At 39.3% G+C, this 26,051-nt stretch overlaps 1 protein-coding gene across 1 annotated transcript in view; it reads left to right on the forward strand.

The window, feature by feature from the left end:
* Positions 1–11,093, forward strand: part of HIBADH (3-hydroxyisobutyrate dehydrogenase) — an 84,895-nt gene extending 73,802 nt beyond the window's left edge. Inside the window, exons 7-8 of the mRNA XM_054059661.1 lie at positions 5,664–5,820; positions 10,703–11,093. Of these exons, the coding sequence (XP_053915636.1) occupies positions 5,664–5,820; positions 10,703–10,861 (316 nt within the window). The 3' untranslated portion in view covers positions 10,862–11,093. The remainder of the gene's footprint in view (positions 1–5,663; positions 5,821–10,702) is intronic.
* The last annotated feature ends 14,958 nt before the right edge of the window (positions 11,094–26,051 follow it).

Raw genomic sequence — 26,051 nt, forward strand, 5'->3', positions numbered from 1 at the left:
AGATTATCTTGCAATTGTGTGTCTTTTAAGGGCTCTTCATGAATTATTTATCTGCACGGTTGCATCCTTAAAGTTGACCTGATAAAACTACAGACACTGTAGATACTTATCAACTGGGCTTTAGACCATTTGTTCATGTGGATTTGATACACTATAAAAACAGCAATAGGGCATCGAATACTTAAATAAATAAAAAAGAACGCCTACATATGCTCACATACACAAGGCAGTGTAATGGATTCACATTTCCTCTTAATTACCATATCAAGATGCAGTTGTTTTATTGAATTGCCCTTGTCTCAGATGTTAGACTATCTTGACCTATTAAGTTGTCATGTTGTAATTGAGATAAAAGAGGAATTTGCTTTGCATCACTGCTAATTGGTTTATCAATATCCTGTACCATTTACATTTTAAAATTGAGAGTCTGTAAAATACTGAAGCATGTCTGCATCAAACCATAATAAAAACAGTAGCATTGTTTACAACTGTTGTAATCCTGCATAGTGTAAAGCTTTCCTCAGTTTCTGTTTAAGTCATGGTTCACTTAATAAAGCATATGCAACTGATTTTTCATTATATTTTTATCTACATTTATAGGAATTATTAGAGTTGCAGTTGAAGATAAAATAAAATCAAGAGGTTTTGAAGACAGATATTCTGGGCATGTAAGCCACGTGCAGAATGAGTTGATGTCTGCAGTGACTGTAGCTTGAAAGTGCTTAGGATTTTCATTTTGTCCTTTTCCAGTTTAAATTTTGGCTGAATTTGTATTCAGCATTTGTAAGCAAAAATGCAGTGTGAACACTGCAATGTACAAACCTTCCTGCACTACAGTCATGGTAATCAAGAAGGAACTGTACTTATTGTAGAAGAAACCTGCTGATTGTAACCCAAATTATACAAAGAGCAGAATCTCATTTAGTCTGCAAGTGTATGAGGTTTAAGACAGGCAGTAATTTAAAGCCATATGAAGTAATTTAGAACCCTTCTATTGATTTAATGTGCTGTGATTTAAATCCTGGAGAAGGTAACATCTGCTTATAACTAGAATAAGAGCTTTCTACTTCTGGTGTGTACAAATTTCTAATGTACAAATTAATAGTTGTATTTCTGATTATTAGAAGTTTTGCTATATTAATAAATTCATTGGATTTTTTTCAAGTCTAAAATTCAAAGGACAGTATAGCTGCCTGGTCTGGAGATAGTAGGAAGCTGAACTTGATTTATTAGATTGATGTGTATCTGGTGAAGAAAGTCTGACTGACCTAATAATGGTAAAGGACACTAGAAATCTAAAAAGGTTCATAGTAGGAATTGTGGAGTTAGGCATGGTGTTAACTCTTAGATAGAATATAAAATATCTTCATGTCACACATTGTGTTTATCTGCTATGTCACTTCAATTTTTTTGTTTTCTCCATTAATTTATTGATGTTTTATGAATGTTGCTACTAGAAGTTAGAAAGTCTGGCAGACATTCTGGAAATGAATTTACAGTCATTTGTATATTCTTTATTTCTAGCATGATAGTGCAACTCGTGAGGAGAAAAGTCTTGAGTAGATTTTGCTATATAGTTTTATCAATAATGTGTGTATTGCAAAATACTACAGTGACTTACTATGTCAAACCAACACACAGAGTAAATGTAAACTTCACAAATAAGAAATAAAAACACTAAGTTATACTGTCCACAGCCAGACACTATTCTTCCTTTACTTTTTACTGATCATCTCAGTGTCAGTAATTTTCTTTTACTTAGCTCTGAGGGCCAGTGAAACAATGACTAACACCAGCAGTATATATCTTGAAAACAAAATATTGCTGAATATCCAGTTTTTGTTCAGGTCACGTGGAAGTTGCTGCCTGTCGGGCAGTTTGTGATCGCTTCAGAAACTGCCCGCAGAGACTTAGGGAAAGCTTATGTGGTGACACAAGGCAGGGCAAGATGGCTTAATATGGTTGGGATATAAGGGCTCTATGGCACCAGTCGCGCTGTAAGACCACTTTTGTCCTTCCAGCAGCAGAGGAAGTCATCCCTATGAGGAGGGACTGCATTGGCACCCAGATTTATGCCAAAAGCTCCAAATACAACTCTTTTCTAAACAATTCTACTGGACATGGATTTCTGCCTGCTTGCTTTTATAGATATATAAAGTAAAAAGATGGTAAAAGAACTTGGCCCTCAAACGCTGAGTCTAAACGTAGTTTCAGTCTCTAGGTATGATTTCTGTGAGCACTCCTGGGAAGACACAAGCAAAGATGGAGTCAGCAGCATAGAGTGGAGGGCATGCTGCAGGCTGAGGGATGATTAGTCCTGGGCACATCTCCACTGCAGTTTTTTTTAAGAGTGCCTTGAAAAAAGAATTCCTCCCAGAGCTCTGTGGCTCTGCTGTCTTTGGCATGGGTCTATAACTAAGTCTTGTGAAGGTAGGTAATGACACTTGAAAGCACTTACCCCGTTTAAAACAATGGAAATGTCTTTTTTAGCTGTGTTAGAAGATTCCTGAGGTTCTGCTTAAATATTTACAACTTCATATGGTATTTATCCTAAGCATCTTGAGACAGGTAACTCTCAACAGTTCAGCTGCTTCAGTTGTTACACATTAAAATGAGACCAGGACATATCTTTTTTAGTGAGAGTCAATTTCAATTTTTCTGTCTGTTCCAAACTGAACTCTGGGAGAAGTATGAAAATTTCAATATGTGGTTTTATCAAAGCTCAGCAAAACTTGGATTTTGAGCAGTGACTCTAAAGGATCCTATTTTAAACATTTTTTTTTTTTTCCGGTATGTGTGTCTATTGCTGAGTTTCTGCTGTTCAGTTCATTAGGAATGCTGTTGAAGAAGCATTGATTTGAGGGAAGCAATTGGTTTTGCTCTATTATAAGTACAGTTAATACATGGACTTCTTTTCTGCTTATAAGGGAGAAGAACATGTTGGTAATTGTAAATTCACACGCGCATGCACAAGCGCTTGCCATGTCCAATGGCAAGTTGTTATGGGGACTGGCAGACTGTCATCATTTTGATAGCTTGAGCAGTATATCTCTTGAACAGCAGTGGAGCTCTTATGCAGAGAGTATCATATGTTCCCAGGCAATTTACAGGGAAACAGCAATAACATTTTATCATGGTTGAGAGCCCAGTAGCTGCTTCCTATTAAACTTGCCCTTTCAGATACCTGTCTTGGATTAATTTGTTGATTTCAAATGGAAACTCAGTCTTCTCCACTGAAGCATGACTTTCTAGGATAGACTCTCACTGAATGACAATTACTGTATATTCTAGTTGGTTTCAGACCATTACAAGCTTTGGGCACAGTGGAAGACAGAGGACTTCTTCAGTAACTGATTTTAATATATGTCTAATTTTAGCTGTCAGTTATATATGCACTGGTGGATCAATCCTCAAAAAGATGAAATGCAAAGCACTTCTAACTTGCTCTTATTAATGATACACTTGCTGTAAAAGAGAAAAAAAAATGGGTTCAGGTCTCCTGAAGAGAATCTGCATGGTGTTTAAGAGCAGTGAAGTTTGAAGAAGCAGGGATTTAAACTGACACTATCTTCCTTTTTCTTTTCCTGGAGCAAAAATATGCCAGATCTTGTGCAGACAGTATTTTACATATCTGTGTAATACGCACATCGCTTTTAAAATATACTTTTTTAAAATATACTTTCACAGATAGGTAGTCAGAACCCTGTAAGAAGAGCATTCTTTGCGAGGGTTATATGTATTCTGAAATAATAAACTCTCTGTTTCGCTGTATACTCACAGCTGTAATTACAGGTCTCTGCATGCGGCTAAATATGGCACGAGCAGGCACCATATTGCTAAAAATACTGATCTAGGTATAACAATGATAAGGAAACAAACAAGCCAAGACATTTATTTTGGCCAAAAAAAAAGCAACTTCTGTGAATTTGAAAGCTCAGGCATTGTCTGTTCCCACTGCAGGTTTATTGGATGAAAATTAACGTGGTTATTCAGATGAAGACTTTGATGCACTATGCAAGATAGAAATATAATTCAAGTACTGTGAAAACATAGTGGTCCTGAAAAATATTTTTTTTTCTTTTAATAAATGGCTGTTGAAAGCGCTCAGTTGAGTCAGAGAGCTGGAAAAAGGTGGGAAGGAGAATAAAGCCTTATTCCATTCAGGCCAGCAGGGGTCTTTCCATTGAATTCCAGGGGCTGCTGCAGCATTTCGTAAATAAGACTGCACAGCAGTGGTGCTAAAAAGCTAGCTTTGCAGTACAGAAAGTGATCTTGCTTTTCATTAGAAGGGCAGAATTGCAGATACAGGTGCCGCTATGGGAACACGAGCCATGCTGTAGGGCCCACTGTCTTAAATGTAGTTTTTCAAACCCAAACTGCCTACTGGACTAAATAGACATAAATCTTAGCAAGTATTCCACTGGTAATGAGCTTTACTTATATACAAATTAAAACCTTGAGCACTACTGTGTCTGGAATCAGTGTTAGGATCCCCATGGCTATGGAGATCTGCAGAAAGTGTGTGTTATAAGAGCTAATGTAAAAAGTGTTGTCTTCTGTAAAGGTTAAAGCTCAGCTGGAATCGTGTGGAAAACTCATTTTATTTTTAAGCTGTTTGCTTGTCCATGCAAAGTGGGTTGTGATATATCCCTTTTAAAATGTCCTTTTCTCATCTTAGATTGTTATTGGAGATATTTCTCTTGCATTCTTCTTTGTCATGAGCATAACTGAACATTTATACAGGGCCAGATAAAATGCTACGGTTCATTATTGCTATAAATGTAAGTGGTGTAAAATGACACATGCAACTTGAGATATCAGCATAAATGTGAATCCATATGAGGGTTAATTTTCTGTAGTATTTAAGTACTTTCAGGGTCCATATTGAGAAGCAGTTTATACCATCAGCTCTGTGATAGAACAAATGGCATTTCTACTTGGACAAGCTTTGTTTTATCAGGATCAGTAACCTTATCAGCAGTTGACCCAGAACTATAATGTATGTTTGTGAATAGCTAATGCATGTCGCAGCGCGAGGAAGAGTTGCCTTTTAAGCAAGAGTCTATAAAGAAGATTCAATAATAGCAAAGCAAAAATGTGCAGATTTATACAACAGTAATGTGGGTTTTTTTGAGAAGTGTAGGAGTTTGGTTCACTTACTAGAGCAGAATCATTTGTATTATCTTGTTTATATCACAATGCACTAGAGTGCACATATAAACACATCGCACAAGTACTTTCACATTGCCACACTTATTTGTGATATTTTTGCCTTATTCAGCTTTGCAGAATATGTTTTTGATGTGAAGATCAAATGTGTGACCTAGTAGGTAGCAGAATGGAGAATGTGTTTTAGAAATTTAAATACAAGGGAGCTGCTGTTCTCAGAGGCCCTTTATTTTGCTTGCACTTTTGAAATTGCTAAGTGGAGAGGATTTACTTAGTAGAAAAGGAAAAAAGCTCTGAAAACCTACTGCTTAAATGGTGGATTGATGCTCTTTAATTTAAGATACTGCATCCCTACCCCCAATATCAATACTCTGTCATTTTTCGTGACTTATAATAAAGGGAGAGAAATGATGGTAGAGTCCTAAGATATAAAACAACTCACCCATGTCTTGTGCATTTTGACATTAACACTTCTCATCCTTGACCTTTGACAGATTAGGCCTTGACCCAAAGCTGCTGGCCAAATTGCTAAATATGAGTTCAGGTCGCTGTTGGTCAAGCGACACATACAACCCTGTTCCTGGAGTGATGGAAGGAGTACCAGCTGCTAATAATTATCAAGGTGGCTTTGGAACAACACTCATGGCTAAGGTACATAATACTTGCATGTGAAGTATGTACAGTTGCTTCTCTCTGGACTTCCGGCAAATGTTCTTCTCTGTAAAAATCTATGATTACAGGGAACTGTATACATGAACAGAGCAGGACCCAGCCTCTTGCTCTGAAGTAATAAGTTGTGCAGGGGGCTTTTCCTTAGTCTCCAGCATCTTTCTAGCCACTGTTACTGCTGAGCCACTCAAAGAGGTTATGTGCACTGGGTTTTGAGTTCTGCCATAATCCAAGAGTCCTGATGGACTTGTGTGTGGACAAAGTGGAAGATCTGTGTTTTAGGTCCTTGTCAACATAAGGAGGCTGTAATCTACAGCTGCCGCATCCCTGGAGACTGCACTTACTGCTAAGCTCTTGGCTGTTCTAGGAAAAACACTCTCCTGAGTCACTCTGTGGGCAGGAAAGCAAAGTTCTTAGAGGCCAGAGGAAAGTAGGCAAGGAGGTCAGGGCTGTGCATCCCTCTGGTGAGGGGACACAGTTGGAGAAAGAGGCTATAGAACTCTGACTCTTGAACTACTTCTGCGTTTATCACAGTGATTGCCTAAGGTAAGTGTAAAACTAGCCCTGGAAGAGATCTCTCATGTAAGCATGTAAGTGCAGGAAATAATTTCACACTCAATATTAGTTTCATGGGGATGCTGTCTTGAAGGAGGCATGTGAGTTCATACAGGACAGCATTTAGGCATACCAGTTTATGAGTGCTCCCAGCTGGTTACGTGTTCTGACAATTTCCATCTCCTCCACATACAATGGAAATTCAGCACTTAAATCTACATTCTCAAAACTGGTGATCAAACTCGGATATTGCAATGCAAATCTCAACAGTGCTGGCGCTTCTGTATGTAATACCTGCCTACTGTTACTGTTCCTGTAGTTTTGCAGTTGATTTATGTCAATTAGTTCTTTTGAACATTTAGTAAAATCAGTCAGATTCAGTCCAGAGTGGGCCCAGAGTGTTTTCCATGTGGTAGTACCAAAAAACTTCGCTAATGCTGCATGGCTCAACCCTCTCAATGGTTCACCTGCTACGTTTTATGTTTATGGACCAACAACCAGGACCTTTATCTCTTTGAGGGATGTATCAAAACCCAGAAGTTTTTATGTCATGTTCACGTCATTGAAGGTAGGGGACAATAAAGTGTAATTCAAATTATTGATTTATAAAATGCCTTAGGTTATTATTCGGAGTACCGAGGCTATTGATTAGAGATAAGCAACCTGATCTTGGCAGTGACTCAAAGCTATTGTGTCTGCTTTGTGTGGTGTTTGCCAAATCCGTTCTGCCTGTTGTGCACTATTTCACACTGAAGTCTCTCTTCTCTTCATTCCTAGCTCTTACTCTTGTTCAGAATATCCTAATAGTATACATGGATTGTGGGCACATATTTCCTTCCTTTTTAATTTGCTTTGTAAAGATATTTTTTCTTTTGATCTGCTTCTAAGAAGGATCTTCATCTCCTCTGGAAGCTGCCTTAAAAGATCTTCCTTTCATTGGAGTAATAGCAGCCTGGCTTGTGCCGTTGAAATCACTAGCTTTTGGTTAGAGAGTAGCAGTGATAACTAACTGAGGAGTTCCTCCAAGAAGTTTGTAATTGCTTTTCACCTCTTCTGACTATGCCTCTCCTGCCAGTGATGCCTGCCAGACAGCTTGAAGAGTGCCTTCTTTAGGCTGGAACCCTCAATAAGAAGGAAAGACACTAAATTGCCTCTTCAACAATGCATGTTATTCTGTAGAAATGGAAGATTACTTGAATAAGTAAGTAGCTAAGACAGCTGATCATATTCAAGATATTATTTGGTGCAGTAGTGACCTCTTCTGAGACATTTCTTCCTGGTTTGTGGAAAGACTTTTGCTACTATCCCTTTCACGCTGGTATGTGACATATCATACAGTTTATGAATTACTGTTGGGGACATTTTTTTCTGGGAAATACAGAGCGTGTTTTTGCCACTTAAAAAAGAAAAGCTATATTCAAAGGAGAAAGAGGTAGGTCCAACTCTGAGGTTGAAAAGAGAATAATCCACAGTGAAAATATCTAAGAGTGACTCAGTAACAGAGTTACTGCTGTAACTGTAACAGTTCAGATTACTGCTCACATATCAGGTGTGGTAGAAGACAAAGGCTTTCTTAAATGTATTTTTTCACCAATGGATCTCTCACCAAGCCAAAGAATCCTTACTTTAAATGTTCAGGACAGAAGTGTTCTTCAGGCACCTCTGAAAAGCTCTTCAGTCTTGAGATCTGGTATTGAAACCTAGAATTTGGTCAACTTAATGTGAAATCTGCTCTAAAGATTTTTTATTTTAAAAAATCTAGTTTTCTTCCCCTCACCATCTTTGTGTCCAAGGCATTGCAGGCTGGAAGTTCCATCTTTCATTAGCAGCACATTTACTAATTAAATGTATTCTTTGAATCCTGAGAAGAGCTACACTTATATCATACTGTTCTTGATTCATGTCAAGACACCCTTTGAGCTTTATTCAGGATGGCAGTTTCATTTACCTCAGCTGCCAAATACATGTAAGGAACCAGGCATTTCCAAAGTGAGCACTGGAAGCAGGTTCTGAAAGAGAATCTGTTTCCCTGTTCCAAGCTGAGAAAAAGTGGTTAGAACAGTTAATACATCTGGAAGATGCTGTCAGTTCCGAAGAGTATGAGAGGAGCCATAAATTATGCTGATATATTCTTTTCAAAAAAGGTCAGCAAAGGGCAAATCTCTTTCAAATCTGTTTTGTACTATTTTGATCAAGTAATCTCCACTTTCAAGACAAGAGATGCAAAATACTTCACAATCTAAAGCTTAAGATAAGCTTTACTTATGTTTTGTATTTTTTTTGTCCATCAAAGCTCTAATGTATGGAATGGAATTCAAAAAAACAGAACAACCTTTCTGCACTTTGCTGTCAGGAGGAGTTCTTGTCCATTTAGTTATTGAGATGTTGTCTGATGTTTCAGCCATCTTTGAGCTAGAGTTTCATTATTAAAGTGAACTAACCTGCTTTAAGAAATCGTGTTTGTGCTAGCAGTCTGTTCAGAATTTTCAGGTTTTGCTTCCATGAATGCCCCTTCAGAGAGAAACAGATCGCAATCACCACTGCTGAAACTAAGCACCTTCACTAGTTTGGCATTAGTTGATTTTGCCATTCAACTATTCCATGATGCAATTTAATTTGTTGAATAAAATTGTGAAACCTGTTGCCATATTATCTAAGAGGGGTTAGAAGAGGTTAGGAATATGTAATGGAGTGTCTTATTGTAAGTTAGCTTATAGTAACTGTTCCTAGATTTGTCAGGTCATCAGTCTTTCAATAGAATTGCTACACAAGAATGAATGATCTGCTCAGATACTGATGAAGAATACTTTGGATCCTGTGACATCTGATATGCATGTTTTTCCCATTTTCCTAGATCTTTAAGTCATTCAAGGGTAATAGGAAGAGTAACTATAATTCTGATACGTATCAGAATGACCTTTATAGAGCCGATTTACAGATCGAAGTGACATTTAGAGAGTAGAGTAAGATCTTGAATTTCCTTGTGCTAATTCAAGTCCAGACACACAGAAAGTAAAGACCTGTCTTGTAAGTCATCCCTGAGAAGCCAAAGGTGCTCTTAGCAGTACTACAGTCTCTTAGTTCTTCTGTATCAAAGATCTGTTATTTAAAAAAGAATAAAACCACAGCGAATTCTATAAACCACCATGTTCCTGGATGGACAGAACGTCTTGGTACTTCATGGTAACATCTGAGATGTTTTTCTGCAACTGTCTTGAAATGTGGACCACAAAATGGATTTCTCTAGCAAGACCTTGTAAAGGCAACCTTGAGTGCAGGCATTACTTTCATATTTAGACCCAGGCCCTTCTTAGCTTTTCCTTCTTTGGTTTGTTTCAAGTCTAATTCAGCTTAGAATTCAAGACATCCTACAGCCTCACTTGTCATTTCTGTCAGCATGTCTGTGGCTGACTATTTCTAGCTGACTATGGCTATAGTACCTAGTGCTTACCTTTGAGATCTGTCCTATTTATTTTAGATTATGGCTGTAGTTGACCAAGGACTCTTGGAGGACAGGTTTCAAATTTATCCTGTTTGCAGCCTACACTCCTTTTTTTAATCTCAAATTTAGTGTTCAAAACTGTGGTAGAATTACTCTCTTATCTCTTTGTCTTCCATCATTAAAGAAAAAAACGAGATGTAGCAGACCCAGGACAGTCCCCTAAGGAATTCTTTAATACATCCTTCCAGTTAGGCTGCAAACCATTCATATTCACGAAGTGGCTTATACCTCTCATTTTGCTATTAATTGGTCACATTATAGTAAATGTATGTATGCTAAGTGGCTTCAATTTTGTTGTTATTCAAATCCCTCATGCTTGCTTTTTAACCTGTTTTTAGAAAGAAAGATGTTCTCTTGCCCGAAGAAGAAAATTATGCTGTTACAACCTATGTGAAATACCTAAGTGAACAGCCAGGGAAATTTTATTCTTGGAGATGACATAACGAAGTGGAGAAAAAGTGTCCGTATCTTGCTACTAGGCTGTATAGTGATTTAGAATCTTAAAATTCCTCCTGTCCTGAAGGAGATTACGTACCTTGCGACATTTGAGGCTTTCTGTTGAATAACATTGAGTTACTGTTTTAAAAATGAAAAACTAAACAAGGCTTCATTCTTCTAGGAGTGAAATTTTGAGGCTGGAGTATTGTATTTGTTGGCAGTAGAGTTCTCTTTGCAATGGAAGCCAAATAACCTGTAATATGTACGTGGCTATTTATATCCTTGTTGTTTCTTCTCTGACTTTTTCTCTTTTTCTTTCCTTCTGTTCATCCTCTTTGCCCTCTTTCTCCCTCTTCTCCCTCCCCACAGGATCTTGGCTTGGCCCAGATTTCTGCCACCAACACAAAGACTCCAGTTCCTTTGGGATCCCAGGCACATCAGATCTACAGGATGATGTGTGCAAAAGGCTATGCTCTGAAAGACTTCTCATCTGTGTTCCAGTTTTTACGTGAGGAGGAAACATTGTGAGCTGTCCTTTGGAAATGGACACAATAACAAACCACATGTTTTTATCCTTATAGCTCATTTGAGAAGTATGTGGGTTTAATCAAATACTGTGCATCCTGATCCCATACAGACTAATCATCTTTGGTTGTCTAGATAGCAGCAAACGCCAGTTTTTTTTCATATTTCTTGAAAAAGCAAGCCAGAGGAAGGGATTGTTTGGCAATTAGCCAGACAGTAATCTTTTTTTTTTTTTTTTTTTTAAGAAACGTCAAAGTTGGGTTTTTTCGTTAGATGCAATAATTTTTTTTTTTTTTATGAAATACTTTACTGTTTGCATATAACTTACATTATTATGACTGAAAACTTAGGTGGATGATCTTGAATAGTAAGAGAATCTTATGCAACGATTTTATGATATATAGTGGTCTATTAAATTAAAGATTAATATTTTATGGAGAAAGAGATTTGTTCAATGAAGAAACACAGCTTGAAGTGAAGGGGTTTTTTTTCCCTTTAACTAGTAGCCTTGAGTTGATCAGCAGTGAATTTTTCCTGGGATACAGGTTACAGATTACGTTTATAGGCACGCATTTCTAAGTGGAGAGCTGTTACAGCATGTATACCTGATAGACTTAGTTAAAATAACATAGAATATGTGTCCCTCCTGTGAAGTTCCATTATTGTATTTTGCTAACCCAATTTTATATTTTCTTGTATTTTGTCACACATTTTCAGAACTCAAGAACAGCACTTACCAGAAGTTATAACAAAGTGTACTTTTGTTTTAGGTAATAATTGAAGTATTTTGAATATAAACAAACCCCATTATTTTGAAAAGAAATAAAAATCTATACTGGTAAATACTTGCTGTATGATTATTTGCTTTTTGTTTTGATGCACTCTTTTTACACACACAATTAAGAAAAAACTTGTACTAAGCGGGTTTATTTTTTAATTTGCTTGATTTTCTACAGATTATTTTGCAAATCCAAGCTTTTTAAGAGCTCTTGTTGTGAAATGCAGATGGTAATATATTTGCATATGTATTAAGTTAGCTGTTCATCTCCTTCATCTTGCAAAAGTACTGGCACACATTTGGGTTTATGAATATAAATACTTACATTGAATTCACTAGAACTACTCACATTCAGAGTTACTTGCAGGCTCTAGACTTAATGGTCAGTTATGCATTTATATTCCTATTTTGGTTATATGATGGATCATATCATCTACACACACATTTGGGTAGCAAAATTATGTGCTTGAATTAGCTCAAGTCTGTGAATAATCTGAGAACTTGGGCATTATATTTAACACATAGTAACGTTATACAGAACTTATTAAACAGTACTGGTTGATCTGTTCTCCTTTCAGTTTTCTTTGAAAACTGATTTTCTAGGCTATTCAGAGATTTGGGACTCATTAATGCTGTATATGTGGGACTACTAAGACCAATCTTACTTTTCTACAGGACTGCATTCATTCCTTGAAATTGGGCACAAAACTATTAAAACTGCAAAATTAACCACTCAGGTGCTGGAAAATGCAGAAACATATAACCATTATTGTAGACATGCGATTCAACCTTTGGTAGCAATATCACATACTATAACATTTTTTCCTATAATGGATGAAGCAATTTTAGGAGAGTCCTGGTTAATTTTGTCTCCTCTGTATTTGACTTGGAGATCTGGTATCAGCAGGACTACTGAGAGATGCTTCCTTCCACGGTCCACCCCAGTCTGTAGCAGCATTTGCCCTGGGCCCACCTGTAACCCTGGCCTTGCAGGAAGCGTAATTCATTGTTCTATGAAAACATTATATGCACACGTAAATGTTGGGAGCCCTGAGGAAAGAGAATATGAGTGAGACACACTCCAAAGGTTTTAGGTTCTGAAATCATCAAGTTTCTGTTAAGCATGTGGAAACTTTGTTATTATTTTTATGTTTCTCCTAGAGGCTTATAGCTTGGTCTTCCTGGGGTTTATTTCTCCTCTCTCACAACCTCTGATCAAATGTTAAGTTCCTACTGCAAAGCACAGGGTGCTCAAGTTGGAGTAAAGGCTATTACTGCCAGAACGCTGTTTTGGCAAACCAACAAAATGTTTTGTGGTCTCTGTCTTGGAGGAGGATGTTGGCTGAAACTAAAACCAAAACGAAACAAAACCGAAAAAACCCAGCTTCAGGGCAGACAGCCAGTGTGTAAAATTTTAGAACAAGCAGTTAGTTTGGCAAAGTTAGAAACAACTTTTTAAATAAGTCTTATTATAGGAAGTGCCCTGAAACCTTTAATGATGTCCAATACCTGAAGCCAGTAATACAATTTATATGAGAATACACTTTTTTTTCCTAATTCTGCAGGAGAATATTGTGTGACTGGATGCATATAATGGTGGTGGTATTCCTACTAACTAGAACTATTCTGCATTCTTTATAATGTATCTTTTGCTCTGCATGGGGCTTACTTCTGGTCTATGGAAATTACTAAAAGTACTAAAACTATTGTCAGTTCAGAAACAGGTGTTGAAAACAGTAATTTGTTGAGTTGAATGAAAGATTGTAAAATTGGTTGAATTTCTACACTAATTACCTCCCAGTACATACACACAAATTAGGTGCAACAAATTAACTGCATATTTTGTAAATGTCCCAAAGGGAAACTTGAGGTAACGTCTTTTTAAATTAGTTTGAAAGTTAAACTAGCCCTCCCATCATGCTTACTTTGGAAACTCACCTATATCAAATCCATTTATTGACTAACAGGAAAACATTGACAACCAATAAAAGTAGTGATGGTTTTAAAAAAAATCCTAAGCAGCCTTCTCTCAGTGTATCTCATTTTAAGCAACTATTTTTGGTGGTCGTTTAACAGAGGAGGCCTTCTATTAAAACTGCTGAGTACTATATTGCTTTAACTTTATTTATGGCTCTTACAAGCCTCAGGAGGAAGAGGAGGTATTCTGACAAAGTAGAAGTATTATACGTGATATTCTGGCTCTGCTTTAATCAGTGGGAATTTTGCCATTAAGTACAATACTGCCAAGATTTCACAGTGTGTGTTGAATGCCCACGTGATTCCAGTGCAGATGTGGCCAAGATGCAGCTGTGGAGGAGCTCAAGTGCATCCCTCAGGCTGGGACTGTGCGACGTTCCTGGCATCAGGATTGTGAGAAGTTGAGGTGGTGGCTGTGAGTGAACAGAGCCAGCAGGAGCTGCTGGAGTTGATATTGCCAGTCTCCATACCAGCCTTGTCCCACAGCGGATGAGAGAGATGCTGAGGGGGAACAGAATAGCTCTTCTTCCTGCGTGCCTCAGAACAGAGCTACCTGTCTTTTTGGCTGTTCAAATCTTATGGCTCTTTGCCACAAGAATAATTTATTAAACGGTTTATGGAAAAGACAGACGGTTTATGGAACAGAGAAAACCAACCATCATACAAGGCTACTGTATTTATGCAATGGATATCTTTCTATGCTTTTAGTACACCAACTTGATTTGCCAGAGTGAAGCTACCCAGGAACAGTTCTTGAGGCTACTATACTTGATTGATAGTGATAACTGCTGCTTTTGATTTGTCTTTAAGTATCATTGTCTTCTCCTCCTCCATATAAAAACAGATATAATTCAGCTTTTCTCAAGAAAAGCTGAGGATATTGTCTGTCTTTACAAAGCTGGCTAATAAGCCGTGGAAACTTTGAGGCAGTTTAGAAACCTCTGTTGTGTTTTCTTGGTACCCAAAATGTGGAGCTGGGGTCCTCTGCAGTGTTTTAAACTTAAGGTTTGATAAGACCCTCTTAAAGTTAGGGGACTTTAAAATGCGAAGCCTTTTTATTGACTGTAGTATCAAGTTCTTAGAACTCCTACTGCAAGCCTTGCAAAATTGAAAAATTGTATTTCAGTAATGGGAGAAGTTTAGTTCCAACGTCTACAGATTACTATAAACAGAACTTTTGAAAAGCTCAAGCTCTCAATAGCAAGGATATCTTTGCCGATCTGTGCAACAGCATAATGGATGTGTGGTCTTCAAAGGCTGCTGGTATTTTGAAGGTTGGCGGCTTTTTATGTATGAGTTGTCACAAGCTGTCCTGCCTGCTGCCACAGTTACACATTAATTTTTTTCCAGTAAGAGTAATATGAACAGTTACAAAATTTTCTTAGGTGGTCAGAGAATGAATGTTTTTATGGTTGGTGAGTTCAGTAGATGTATGACATGGAATGAGGCATCCATATGGCAGTCATTTTTTTTTTTTGTTGTTTTGGCATTCATCATGGTTTGTGAGCACTTGGGGTAAATTGAAACAGGTGGATAAACCCTTCTAAAGTACTAAATGTCTCATAATAACTGCTGTATAATTAAAAGCCGTCTGGCTCTTTCTGCATTTACACCCAACTCTTCCTTTTGACCTTGACCCTGAGATGAGGTCTGGATTTTTGTTTGAGGTCAGAGATAACTCAGTCTCTTTCTTCATTTAGTTTCACTGAGCCTCCATTAGTGATGACAGTGTTCCATTTGTTAAAGTAAATGCTATATATGGAGATAATAAATGTGCTAACATGTTTTATGAAGTTCACTTATTTCAAAAAGACTTGGAGCGCTGGACAAAACCAACTGAATTAAGGCTAATAAAAAAGATCAGTTTGCATGTACCTGAAAGGCAGCTAACCTAGAAAGAAATGCAGATGTTGTTACAATGCATTTCAGTCCTTACAGTATTTTTAGAAAAGAAATTAATTGTATTTTGTCTTGCTTAAAATCAAAGGTAAAACTAGACCCATAAAACAAAAGCAATAGCCTTCAAATGTGGTCAGATATAAGTTTTATTTGGCCCGAATCAAGTATTGCTGCTCTCTGTCTTCCAGTTCGAAACACATGACAAAACTAGCCTGGATTTATGCAGGCAACTTACAGCACCCTCAGCTGTAGGGAAGGAAGCGATGTAGGAAATAACTTAAAGAATACTTAAAATCTCTGGGCTGTCTACTTTGTTCTGAGTATATTCTTCTAAATGATTTAACAGTGTTAACTGGGCTGTGATCACTGGTTGCAGACATGCCTGAGCCAGCTGTAAGTTAGTTTGTTTGCCTGTTTATAGCTCTGTAGTCCCAGAGGCTTTCCTGGGAAGCTGGATAAATACTGAGGCAGCAGTGCTGTGTAGACAGACTGTTTCCGTTATCTAAACTGCCTAGTTTGTGGCTAGTAATAATAGGCCATTTTTGCTTTCCAGTCATCTCATTCCATGGTTATACAGCCTGGAAACTTTCAGTGACCAATATTTACTAGGCTAATGCATTGGATATTGTAGCTGCTTTCTGTTTTACAGCATCATCCTGGCAGTCTATTCCCTGTTTTTCCTTCTGTTTGCATGATGCCTAGGACAAGTCCCCTTGGTGTTGTGCAGACAGCTGACAGTCTGCAGTCCACAAAAAAGTGGAGTCAGTCACTCACTGGTGATTGAAGTCGGAGATTCACGCAAAGGGATTTACGATATGCTTGGTTTCCTTTCCATATCTACAGGCAAAGTTTTCATACAAGCTGTACCTTATTTGAACCTGTAAAGTGCATGGCACCAAGAGCCCAAAGTATGTCAATTGGTTATTTTCTTCCTGCATTTGACTGTGTTAGAGCTACATTTGCTGGTCGTGCTGAAAAATAGCCAATTTCTGGTCCCTGTCAGAAGAAGGGAAGAAAAAGAATGCTAAGCAAATGGAGATCAGTAGGTCACAGGATCTGATGCCAACATGTTACTCTCACTGGAAAACCATTGGATCCTGTTCCCACCTCTTATTCCTATGATTTTTTTCCTCCTTTTGTCCCTGGACAGATGACGGTGCTGGCTTACATGGATGCAAAGAGTCTGTGTGTAGTAAAAGAGGAAATGTAGGGAGCATCTTGTGCTGCGTGACCTTCTAGGTCTATCAGGGGAAGGTGATCGCTTATCGAGCAGATAGGAAACTGCTATCTGCTCCATCTGGCACCTTGATAAAGACAGGGACACCAAGTCCACAGACGTCGTTAGGTGACTGAAGTCACAGCCAGCAGAATGCGGTTCCTGTCCCGCATCGCACCACCCAACTCTGCTGCCTGAGCAATAAACATCACACCAGCCCCTCTAAACTCTCCCTGGGGCTACTTGTGGCTCTAGTTTTGGCAGCTTTGTCTGCCTTGGCCCTGACTGCCTGGAATCTACTTCTGCAATTCCTCCTGAAAATTCCTTTTCCAGTGCTGTGCCCGAGCTGACTGTAAGCCTTCAGTGTGCCTGCAAATAAGATGTTAGGTCTTACTTGCTTTCCATGTGCTCCCAGTAGTGCCAGAAAGCACATAATGAATGTGTCTCCCGTGTTTCTTCCAGACTTAATAAGTAAACGGAGCTATAAACAGTAAACCAAAAGGATGGGGATAGCAGGCATTTATGGGGTAATAGGAATTTGTTCATTGAACTGGCCATTGTGCTACTTGGTGACTGCGGTATCTCCGCTTTCTCCAGGAGCAAGAATGATGCATGTTTCTTTTCACATGAAGAGGACCCAAAACTAGCTCTGTCCATTGACCTGTGGCTGTCATTTTGAAAGAGACTCATTGTTTATACTTAGAGTAAAAAAAAAAATTAAAAATAGCCATTTTCTTGTATTAAAATATCACTGGTTTCCTTTGTTGGGGTTTCTTTAATCCCTTTTCCACTAATGGATGTTCTAATCTGTTTGCTAGTATGTTACTTCCTTCTCTGTCTATGTAACAGCTTGCGTATTAAAGGCTACGTATAACATCTAAAATCACATTCAGGAATCTATGAGAAATTCAAGTCTTAAGGTAACCCTGCCATGGTGCTGTTAATAACACATTGCAAACAAGAAAGTAGTAAGTGGAAATAATGCACTCATTTAGAAGTAATAAATCCTTTGATCTTTCTTTGAAGCAAGGGTATATGCTTAAACTACCAATTCAGGGACAACCAGATGCCCATAAAGAATGGTTCTTTGCTTTGATAGAAAATCGCTGAGGCCTGCCCAGCAGCTCTGGTCTGTAAACAGATTAGTTAAGTGCTCATCAGCTCTGATTTGCATAGGACAGTCTTTGCACACAAACCTTACTTCCAGCCTTAACAAGCTATTTACTTGCAGGAAAGCTACTGGGTTCCTTTTAGTTAGAAATCTCAGTGGAAAATTGCTTTGTGAGAAGGGGCAGGATCCTGATTTGCAAATAGTGCCTTTCCTTTGCAGAGATGTTAAGAGGTAATTGGTGACTGGCAGTCTGGTATGTTTGCTGAGCCTCTTTTGTGCCAGAGCATGGGAATTAGAAAAAATAACTCATACTTGGAAATTTGGAGAAGAGTTACTTCTTTCTGTTCACTGGTGACTTTCATCCTTGGCTGGAAAAAGGACATACATGGGAGGAGATTGGGAAGCAGACGCTTGGGTCTGTGGGAGAAGGATCCCAGAGCTGAAGTGTTCACTAAAAAGGATTTTGCTAGGCTGTAAAATACTAATCGCGTTTGAATAAAAATAAATGCCTTGTGGATGGTTGCTGGTTTGTGTGCGGCGTGCAAATTTGGCACTTGTGTTTTGTTCCTGTTTAAACTTATTTTGATCCCCACATTTACTTTTGTCTGATACAAAGGGAGGTCAGTCTCAGCCACAAACATAGCAGATGGTGAGATTCACCAGAGACTACAGAAGAGCTACAGTACTTCAGTGTCTTTTGCATTTTAAAGTGCATTACTTTCTCAACTGTTTTCAGCCTGGTCAACGGTTTGCTTTTCTTTTGAATCAAGAAAGCAACAAAACCACAACATTTTCTGTTGGAGAAACAAAAAAACAAAAGGGAAAACCCCACAAAATATTGCTGAAACCAGCATGAAAGGTTTCAGTTCAAACCTGCTGCAGCTGGAAGGACCTTAAAAATGAAAGAGTAGATTCTTTCTGTACTAATGAACTCACAAACTTTGGGGTGACAGGTATACAATTAAGGGTATAATGTAGTAGGTATGTGTGTTTTAAAACAGAATACCAGTGTTAGGCACAGGAAAGTTAATGGTGTGGTTCTGCCTTATCCTAGTAACAGTGAAAAATGTTATGAATCTGTTTTTTCACTGCTTACACTATTTCTATTTTGTGTCCCTTTTGCTTGGAAAGTAAACCTAGGTTAGTGTCTTTTTGCCTAAAAACATAGGGAGGAAGGCTGGACTGAGAAAAATGCTATCATTTTCACAGACAGGCTAAATATAGTTAGAGACTCTTCCCTGTAAATCCCTATTTGGTTTCCATTTATTTATTTCATCAGCCAGATGCTAGTTTTTCACTTAGGCTATGATAAGAACATTACCCAAACACTTCCTCAAAAAATAAAGTCTACATTATTACAGGGCACTCTGCATTAGCCCATCAGCCGTCTGCCTTTGAAGGTTTGTGTTCAGCCCTTTGGTTTTATAGCGCCAAGAATCAAATATGGGATTGCTAGAGGAAATTAATTACTAGTAAATTTAGAACAAAGGAAAGAACCTGCAATTTCACAGCATGTAAAACACCTTTTGGAATTCTTTGCTCTCTTCTTGGAAACAGTGTGTCACATTCTTGGAATTATTTTAAAGGGCTCAGTAAAATGTGTAGCTATCCAACAAGCCGTAGTAAAATCTTATGCTTAAGGATATAAATAGCAGGGAGAAAATTATTTTGTCTCTAGCCACTTTAGGCCACCTCTATTCAATATGCACAGCAAAGTACTGTGGGGCTTGCTTTTCTGATGCCCTGGATGCTGAGTATGACTGCGAGCAAAGAGTGGAACCTCATAGACAAAGTTGTGATCTAGGTGGGACATCCTGCTCTGTTGCTATGTCTGACTCCTGAGATCTATAGCTGCTGCCTCCTTCCTTTCCAGCCCAACTCATACCAACCACCAGAGTTCCTACAGGGGCAGCAGCGTGTGAAGGGACCCACATAGCTTCACACATTAGCTGTCCCACACATCCAGCAGTACCTGCATCTTTCTGAGCTTTCTGGAACCCTCTTCTGTCTTCAGCCACTTCTCAGGTGCCTGTATCTGCTTATACTGCTTCATGTCACCTCCAAGGTGGACAAAGAAATGTCTTCAGTTTAGTCTGTATAAACTTGACCTTTCTGTTCATTCTCGTGCTGCTGGTTCTTAGTTCTCTCTCTCTGACAGTTCCCCTTTGCCTGTTGCCCCAGACACAATCTATAAAAAGCATCTCTCATTTGCCTCCTCTCATAGCCACTCTGTCATGCGGTCTTCTTCTCAGTTCTACCATGACACCTGAACGTGCATGTTTTTCTCTGTCCCCAGATACGCTCCACAGAGACACATCATTCTCATCCCTAAAAGCAGCAAATGATTCAGCCCCAGACGTTGCTATGGTTTTCATTTCCTTTCTTTTTCTTTGTTAACTAGCATGTTTTGTCTCCCTTGGCTCTCCTGCTCCACTTGAACTGCACTTTTCTCTGTTGTACATTTGCAGACCCTAATAGTCACAGGCGTGTTACACGCGCTTTGTAGTTAGTTTGAAGAATGGGTATAGAAGAAAGTCGTTAAGGAGGCTGGATTTTATGTCGCCACATTCACTCTTGTTTTCACATCTTGTACCTTGTGCCTGCTCCCTGAATTGCCATTTGGAGTAAATGAGCATCAAGCGTCCTTTCACTTCTCCTTCAAAAACAGCTGCATCAATATCAGCCTCTAAAGCTGTGTCTAAACCGGTGATGTAGTCCAGAGCAGAAAACTGCTTTACAGCATTTTCTAATAACCATACACATTTATCACACTTGGATTCACATTGCAGAGCAATCCCAGAGCATGTGAGCAATGAAGCAATGGAGCAGGATGGTGCTCCAGGCCCGTTTCAGGCACTCTCACTTGCTCAGGGGCCTTCAGTGCACAAGACCAGACTGCTACTGGCCAGGAGAAAACTCCGCATATAAAACACACAGTGTGAGCACCAGCTCCACAAAAACAGCCCTGTAGCTTTCTAGATTTGCCTCTCCTGTGCTGCTGATGTAGAAAGATCCTGTGTGTCCTTTCAGAGAAGCTAATTTTTCACTGCTGCTGTAAACATCTTATTTTAACGTTGGAGAACCACCTGTGCCACATCAGATCAATGTAAGACTGCAAGACTTAGCGTTCCAGGGGGCTGACCCTCCTCTTACTGACATTGATTTTGTAGCCAAACATGTTCATGGACTTCCATGGGGATTCTCTTTACGTCATCCAAAGAGATGTTCGCACTGAAATGTACCTTCTGTTTGGTGAAATGTCACATCTGTGGTCATAGTCTGCTCACTCTGCAGAATGCTTACTTTGGGAATGGGAAGCATACTGATACTGGGCTAAACGTAAGTTGGTTGCTTTTCTAATACAGGAGTTGCAATACTCAGTTGGCTTTGTATTCTTATGGAGATAACGAGGTTATTACTGGGGAAACAAGATATATTAATTTGATTTTAAAACTGTTCACTGTGGGAGAAGGAGGGCTTTTTTTTTATGACCCTGGATTTGAAAATATTCCAAAATACATTTGCCTGAAAGAAAAATTTATTTTAGCAATATAATGGCTGACAAGCCTGCTAGTTGTAAGGAATTCCTTTCTTTGATGGTGTCCTACAAAGCCCTCAGTAGCCCTGGTATAGATACAGTGTTTCCAACCCATTAGTCTCCTCTTTATTTTATTTATTTATTTTCTTTGAAAGTTTCCCTTCCAAAACCCACAAAGGAAGAATAGGAAACAGTCATCAATGTAGAGGTGACTCTTCCACTTCCTTCTCTCTCATGTAGTTGTTAACAGTAATTTACAGTTGCTCAGTTACATTGAGAAGGCTGTGAACTTTCTACCTAAAGTAATAACAATCGGTGTGTAGGTCTTATTAATTTACTGCATGTCATAAAGGCTAACAAAATGTACTATACTAAAAGAATATTGCTAAAGTATTTACTAAATAGATTATGATATTGAAAATAATTCTGCTTCCCATGGACTTCCTTACCTTTGTGGGAAAATATTGTCACAGCATTAGGCATGGTCATCAGCCGTGCTATATGACAGACCTTAGAAGTGTAGACTACAACAGCTGGTTTTGATGCATGCATACATCTTCATTTCCATCTTCGACTTCAGTTGTACCACTTGGACATAGGATCATATAATTAGCCAACTATTTTGCAAGAAATAATGAATATGAAGAGCGTAGCAGACTTCTGAATTGTATTGTATCCTGTGTGACAGGATCTCTCAAATATGAACAGAGAGGCAAATTGTCTGGACTTGGAAGTTGAGTTAAGATCAACAAATTTGTTAATGAAAGTTCACCAAATATTAAATAGCTAGAAATGGCGAATTATAGGGTCACAGTTAGGAACCCAGTCTATTTAACATTCTCATAGATAAAGAGGTAAATGAGGACAATCCATTATTGAAATTTTGCAGCCACTGCTATGCTGAGTAGCAGTCTGTCATCCCTGTGGCCTCAGGTGTGTGCAAGAATCGCAAACACACAAAAAGGCTGAGGTTGGAAGGGACCTCCAGAGGTCATATGGTCCACCCTCCTTCTGCTCAGTCAGAGTCACCTAGTGCCAGTTGCCCAGGACCATGTCCAGACGGCTTTCGAACATGCCCAAGGATGGACACTCTACTCCCTGGGTAACCCACATCCATGCTCAGTGAAAATGTGTTTCCTGGTGTTCGTACAGAGCCTCCTGTGTTTCAGTCAGTGCCTATTGCCCCTGGTCCTGTCACTGGGCACCACTGAAAAGATCCCAGAAGCTCCATCTTCTTTGCTATCTCACTCAGACTCCACTCCCGGCTGAACTGTCCCAGCTCATTCTGCCTTTCCTCATAGAAGAAATGCTCCAGTCCCTTCATCATGTTTAAGGACCCTTGTTGGACTCTGTGCTGTATGTTTTTTTGTCATGTACAAAAGCACATGTTAGCATTATTACAGAGAGCGGAGGTTCTCTGGAGAGGGGCAGAGACTGAGCTCTGGTTCTCTGCATGTCCTCTTCCAAGGTGTTTCCCACAGACACCTATGCACACTGGTCAGCAGCGAGATGTCTCCATGCTCCCCTACCCTGTGGTGAGATTAACCTGTGGCTTCACTGTAGCATTCTGACTGCAAAGGGACCACTTCACAGCTGTAGAAATCCCCACGTCCTCAGTGAAAGAGTAAAACTATCCTTTCTAAAATAAAACTCTCTTGTTCTATTCATGCAATAATAACCAGAACCAGGAAAAAAAGAAAAAAAAAGAAAAAAAGCCAGGCTCTATGTGAAAGATTTGTGTTGGTGGCCAACTCAGCTGCGTAAAAGGAGCCAGAATGAAAATGGTTAGTGGTCTAAGTCAGAAATTCTTCCTAGGGTGCAGTGGCTTTAACTATTAACTTAATGCTTTTTACTGTGGGAAAGAGCTTATGTCTGATACTGTAATGGGTGCTACAAATTCTTCTATCTGTGACCCTCTGTAGGGTGGCCCTGTGATGAGACATGATAGTCTCAATCAAGGTGAAGAGCAGCCTTTGCCAGACCACCCTGAATGTAGTGGCAATGTCTTATTTGAAAGCTTTTCTGCTAATGGGCAGAAGAGTATATTTAGAATTCAACTGGCAATAATTCCACTTGCTGTGATTTGATGAAGTACGATGATTTTGCGTGTGACAGCTTTAATCTTCCATTGATCTAGGCTGAGCTACTATCCCTAATTTAAAATAACAAATAGCAAGCTGATCATAAACAAATAATGAACAGAAGGAAAATTTGAATTAACTGGATAGGCTATTTGCTGTGAAATATTCACTCAACTCTGTAAATAACATTTGGTTTCTATCCAAAGGAGGAATGATTTACTTCACCGAACAGGTGAAATAGAAGAAATAACAAGACCCTAATACACTGAATCAAATGAGAAAATAAAAACTGTGATAGATGTGACCTTTGGAGAAATATTCAATTTTGTTTGTCACTGCTTAGAAATAATACATTGCACTTAACAGGAAGTAAGAGTCAGGCAGCAGCAGTGTCACTGTTTTCTGTTAACATCTTAATGTGTGAATGTGTCTACCCTTTCTTCCACAGGATTCCTGAGCCTTTAGTGTGCTGATGAGCTGGTTTTATACTTTGTTTCTTCTGATTTAGATCAAAAGAATGACTTGCACATGGGTGACCCACTTGCAATATACTTGATGCTCTTCCAAAACAGTGCTAGAAAACAAATCTCATTTTTATTCCATTGTTAGTCTGCATGTACAATATATAAGAATTTTCCGGAGTCTTTACTCACAAACTTTATATCCTAAAAAATTAGATCTCTGTTCTCATAAAGACACTCCTTAAAAGAGCCTCTGGCTACCTTATGTTTCCTCTTCAGTTACCATCTAGGCTTAAGAAGGGAGCATGCTGTGTATTGACATGCAAAAACCAAGTTCCAAAGAAGTGACCTGCTGTGTTTGACAATTTCTCTCACAAGTATCTTTTAAATTAGTATTAACCTGAGATTTCAGCCAGTCTGCTCATTTGCACATCAGTATCCTAATGTTCCTCCTTAGCACTGATCATGTCCCAGTGTTACTTTTAGGATAAGGTGGCTAGCTTTGATATTTAGAGATATGTGCACATCAGAAAGCTGAGTGTGATCCTGGATGAAGTTGCAGGAGTGTTTAAGCCAACTGCACGGGGCATATGTTAGTGGTACCAGTAAAATCTACAACCTGGAAAGCACTCATCAGGTGCATGCGCTGTCAGAGACAAAGATGTGCTTTGGAAAATTGTAGACAGATTACACCAGAAAAAGTGTAATTTTACTGCTGGAACATCACCTGCCCTGGAGTTTCTGTCAATGCCAGTACATTAGCCAAAATCTCCTCTCTCCCCTATCCTGCCTGGCCTAACCATGCCAGCAGCATCCTGCTGCACAAACGTGGTCTTGGTGTATGGAAAACGTACCCGAAGAGCAGCGCTGAGAAAACACAAGTCATCTGGCTTTCCAAAGTGGAGGTGAAGAGCAGACTTGGTTATGACAGGAGAACATGTCTAAGAACGGCCGGCCCTTTAGCACATCAGAGATGCACGCTCCAATTCTCTTGCAGCATTTGACACTGAAGCCTAAAAAATTCAAATAAGGGAAATAAAAATGCTGTTTGTTAACAGTGACAGTAATTAATCACCAAACAATTCACAAGGAAAAGGGACAAATTCATCTTTGGGAATGCTTTTAACATATTGACAAGGAAAAACCAATGGATGTAATCTATCTGGAATTCTGTAAAGCCTTTGACTCAGTCACCCACAACATCCTTCTCTCTAAATTGGAGAGATATGGATTTGATGGGTGGACTGTTCAGTGGATAAGGAATTGGTTGGATGGTCGCATTCAGAGAGGAGTGGTCAACAGCTCGATATCCAGATGGAGATCCATGACAAGTGATGCCCCTCAGGGATCCATACTGGGAGAAGTACTGTTTAATATCTTCATCAATGATATAGACAGCAAAATCAAGTGCACCCTCAGCAAGTTTGCAGATCACACCAAGCTGAGTGGTGCAGTTGTCACACCAGAAGGATGGGATATCATCTAGAGGGACCTGGACAAGCTAGAGAAGTGGGCCTGAACTTCATGAGGTTCAACAAGGCCAAGTGCAAGGTCCTGCACCTGGGTTGGGGCAATACACAGTTTCAATACAGGATAGGGGATGATGTGATTGAGAGCTGCCCTGCAGAGAAGGACTTGGGAGTGCTCATTGATGAGAAGTTCAACATGAGCCGGCAATGCACACTCTCAACCCAGAAGGCCAACCATATCCTGGGCTGCATCAAAAGAAGCGTGGCCAGCAGGTCTATAGAGGGGATTCTGCCCCTCTGTTCCTCTCTTGTGAGACCCTGCCTGGAGTATGGTGTCTTGTTCTGGAATCCTCAACATAAGAAGGGAGTGGAACTGTTGGAATGGGTCCAGAGAAGGGCTACAAAGATGATCAGAGGTCTGGAGCACCCCTGCTAAAAGGACAGGCTGAGAGAGTTGGGGTTGTTCAGTCTGGAGAAGAGAAGGCTCCAGGGAGATCTTAGAGCAGCCTTCCATAGTAGGGCCACAAGAGCTGGGGAGGGACTTTTTACAAGGGCATGTAGTGATACGACTAGCGGGAATGGCTGTAAATTGGAGAGGGGAAGATTTAGACTAGACATTAGAAAGACATTCTTCATGATGAGGGTGGTGAGACGCTGGAAGTT

Source organism: Cuculus canorus, chromosome 2 (assembly GCF_017976375.1).
Source record: "Cuculus canorus isolate bCucCan1 chromosome 2, bCucCan1.pri, whole genome shotgun sequence".
In the NCBI taxonomy this organism is placed as follows: Eukaryota; Metazoa; Chordata; class Aves; order Cuculiformes; family Cuculidae; genus Cuculus; species Cuculus canorus.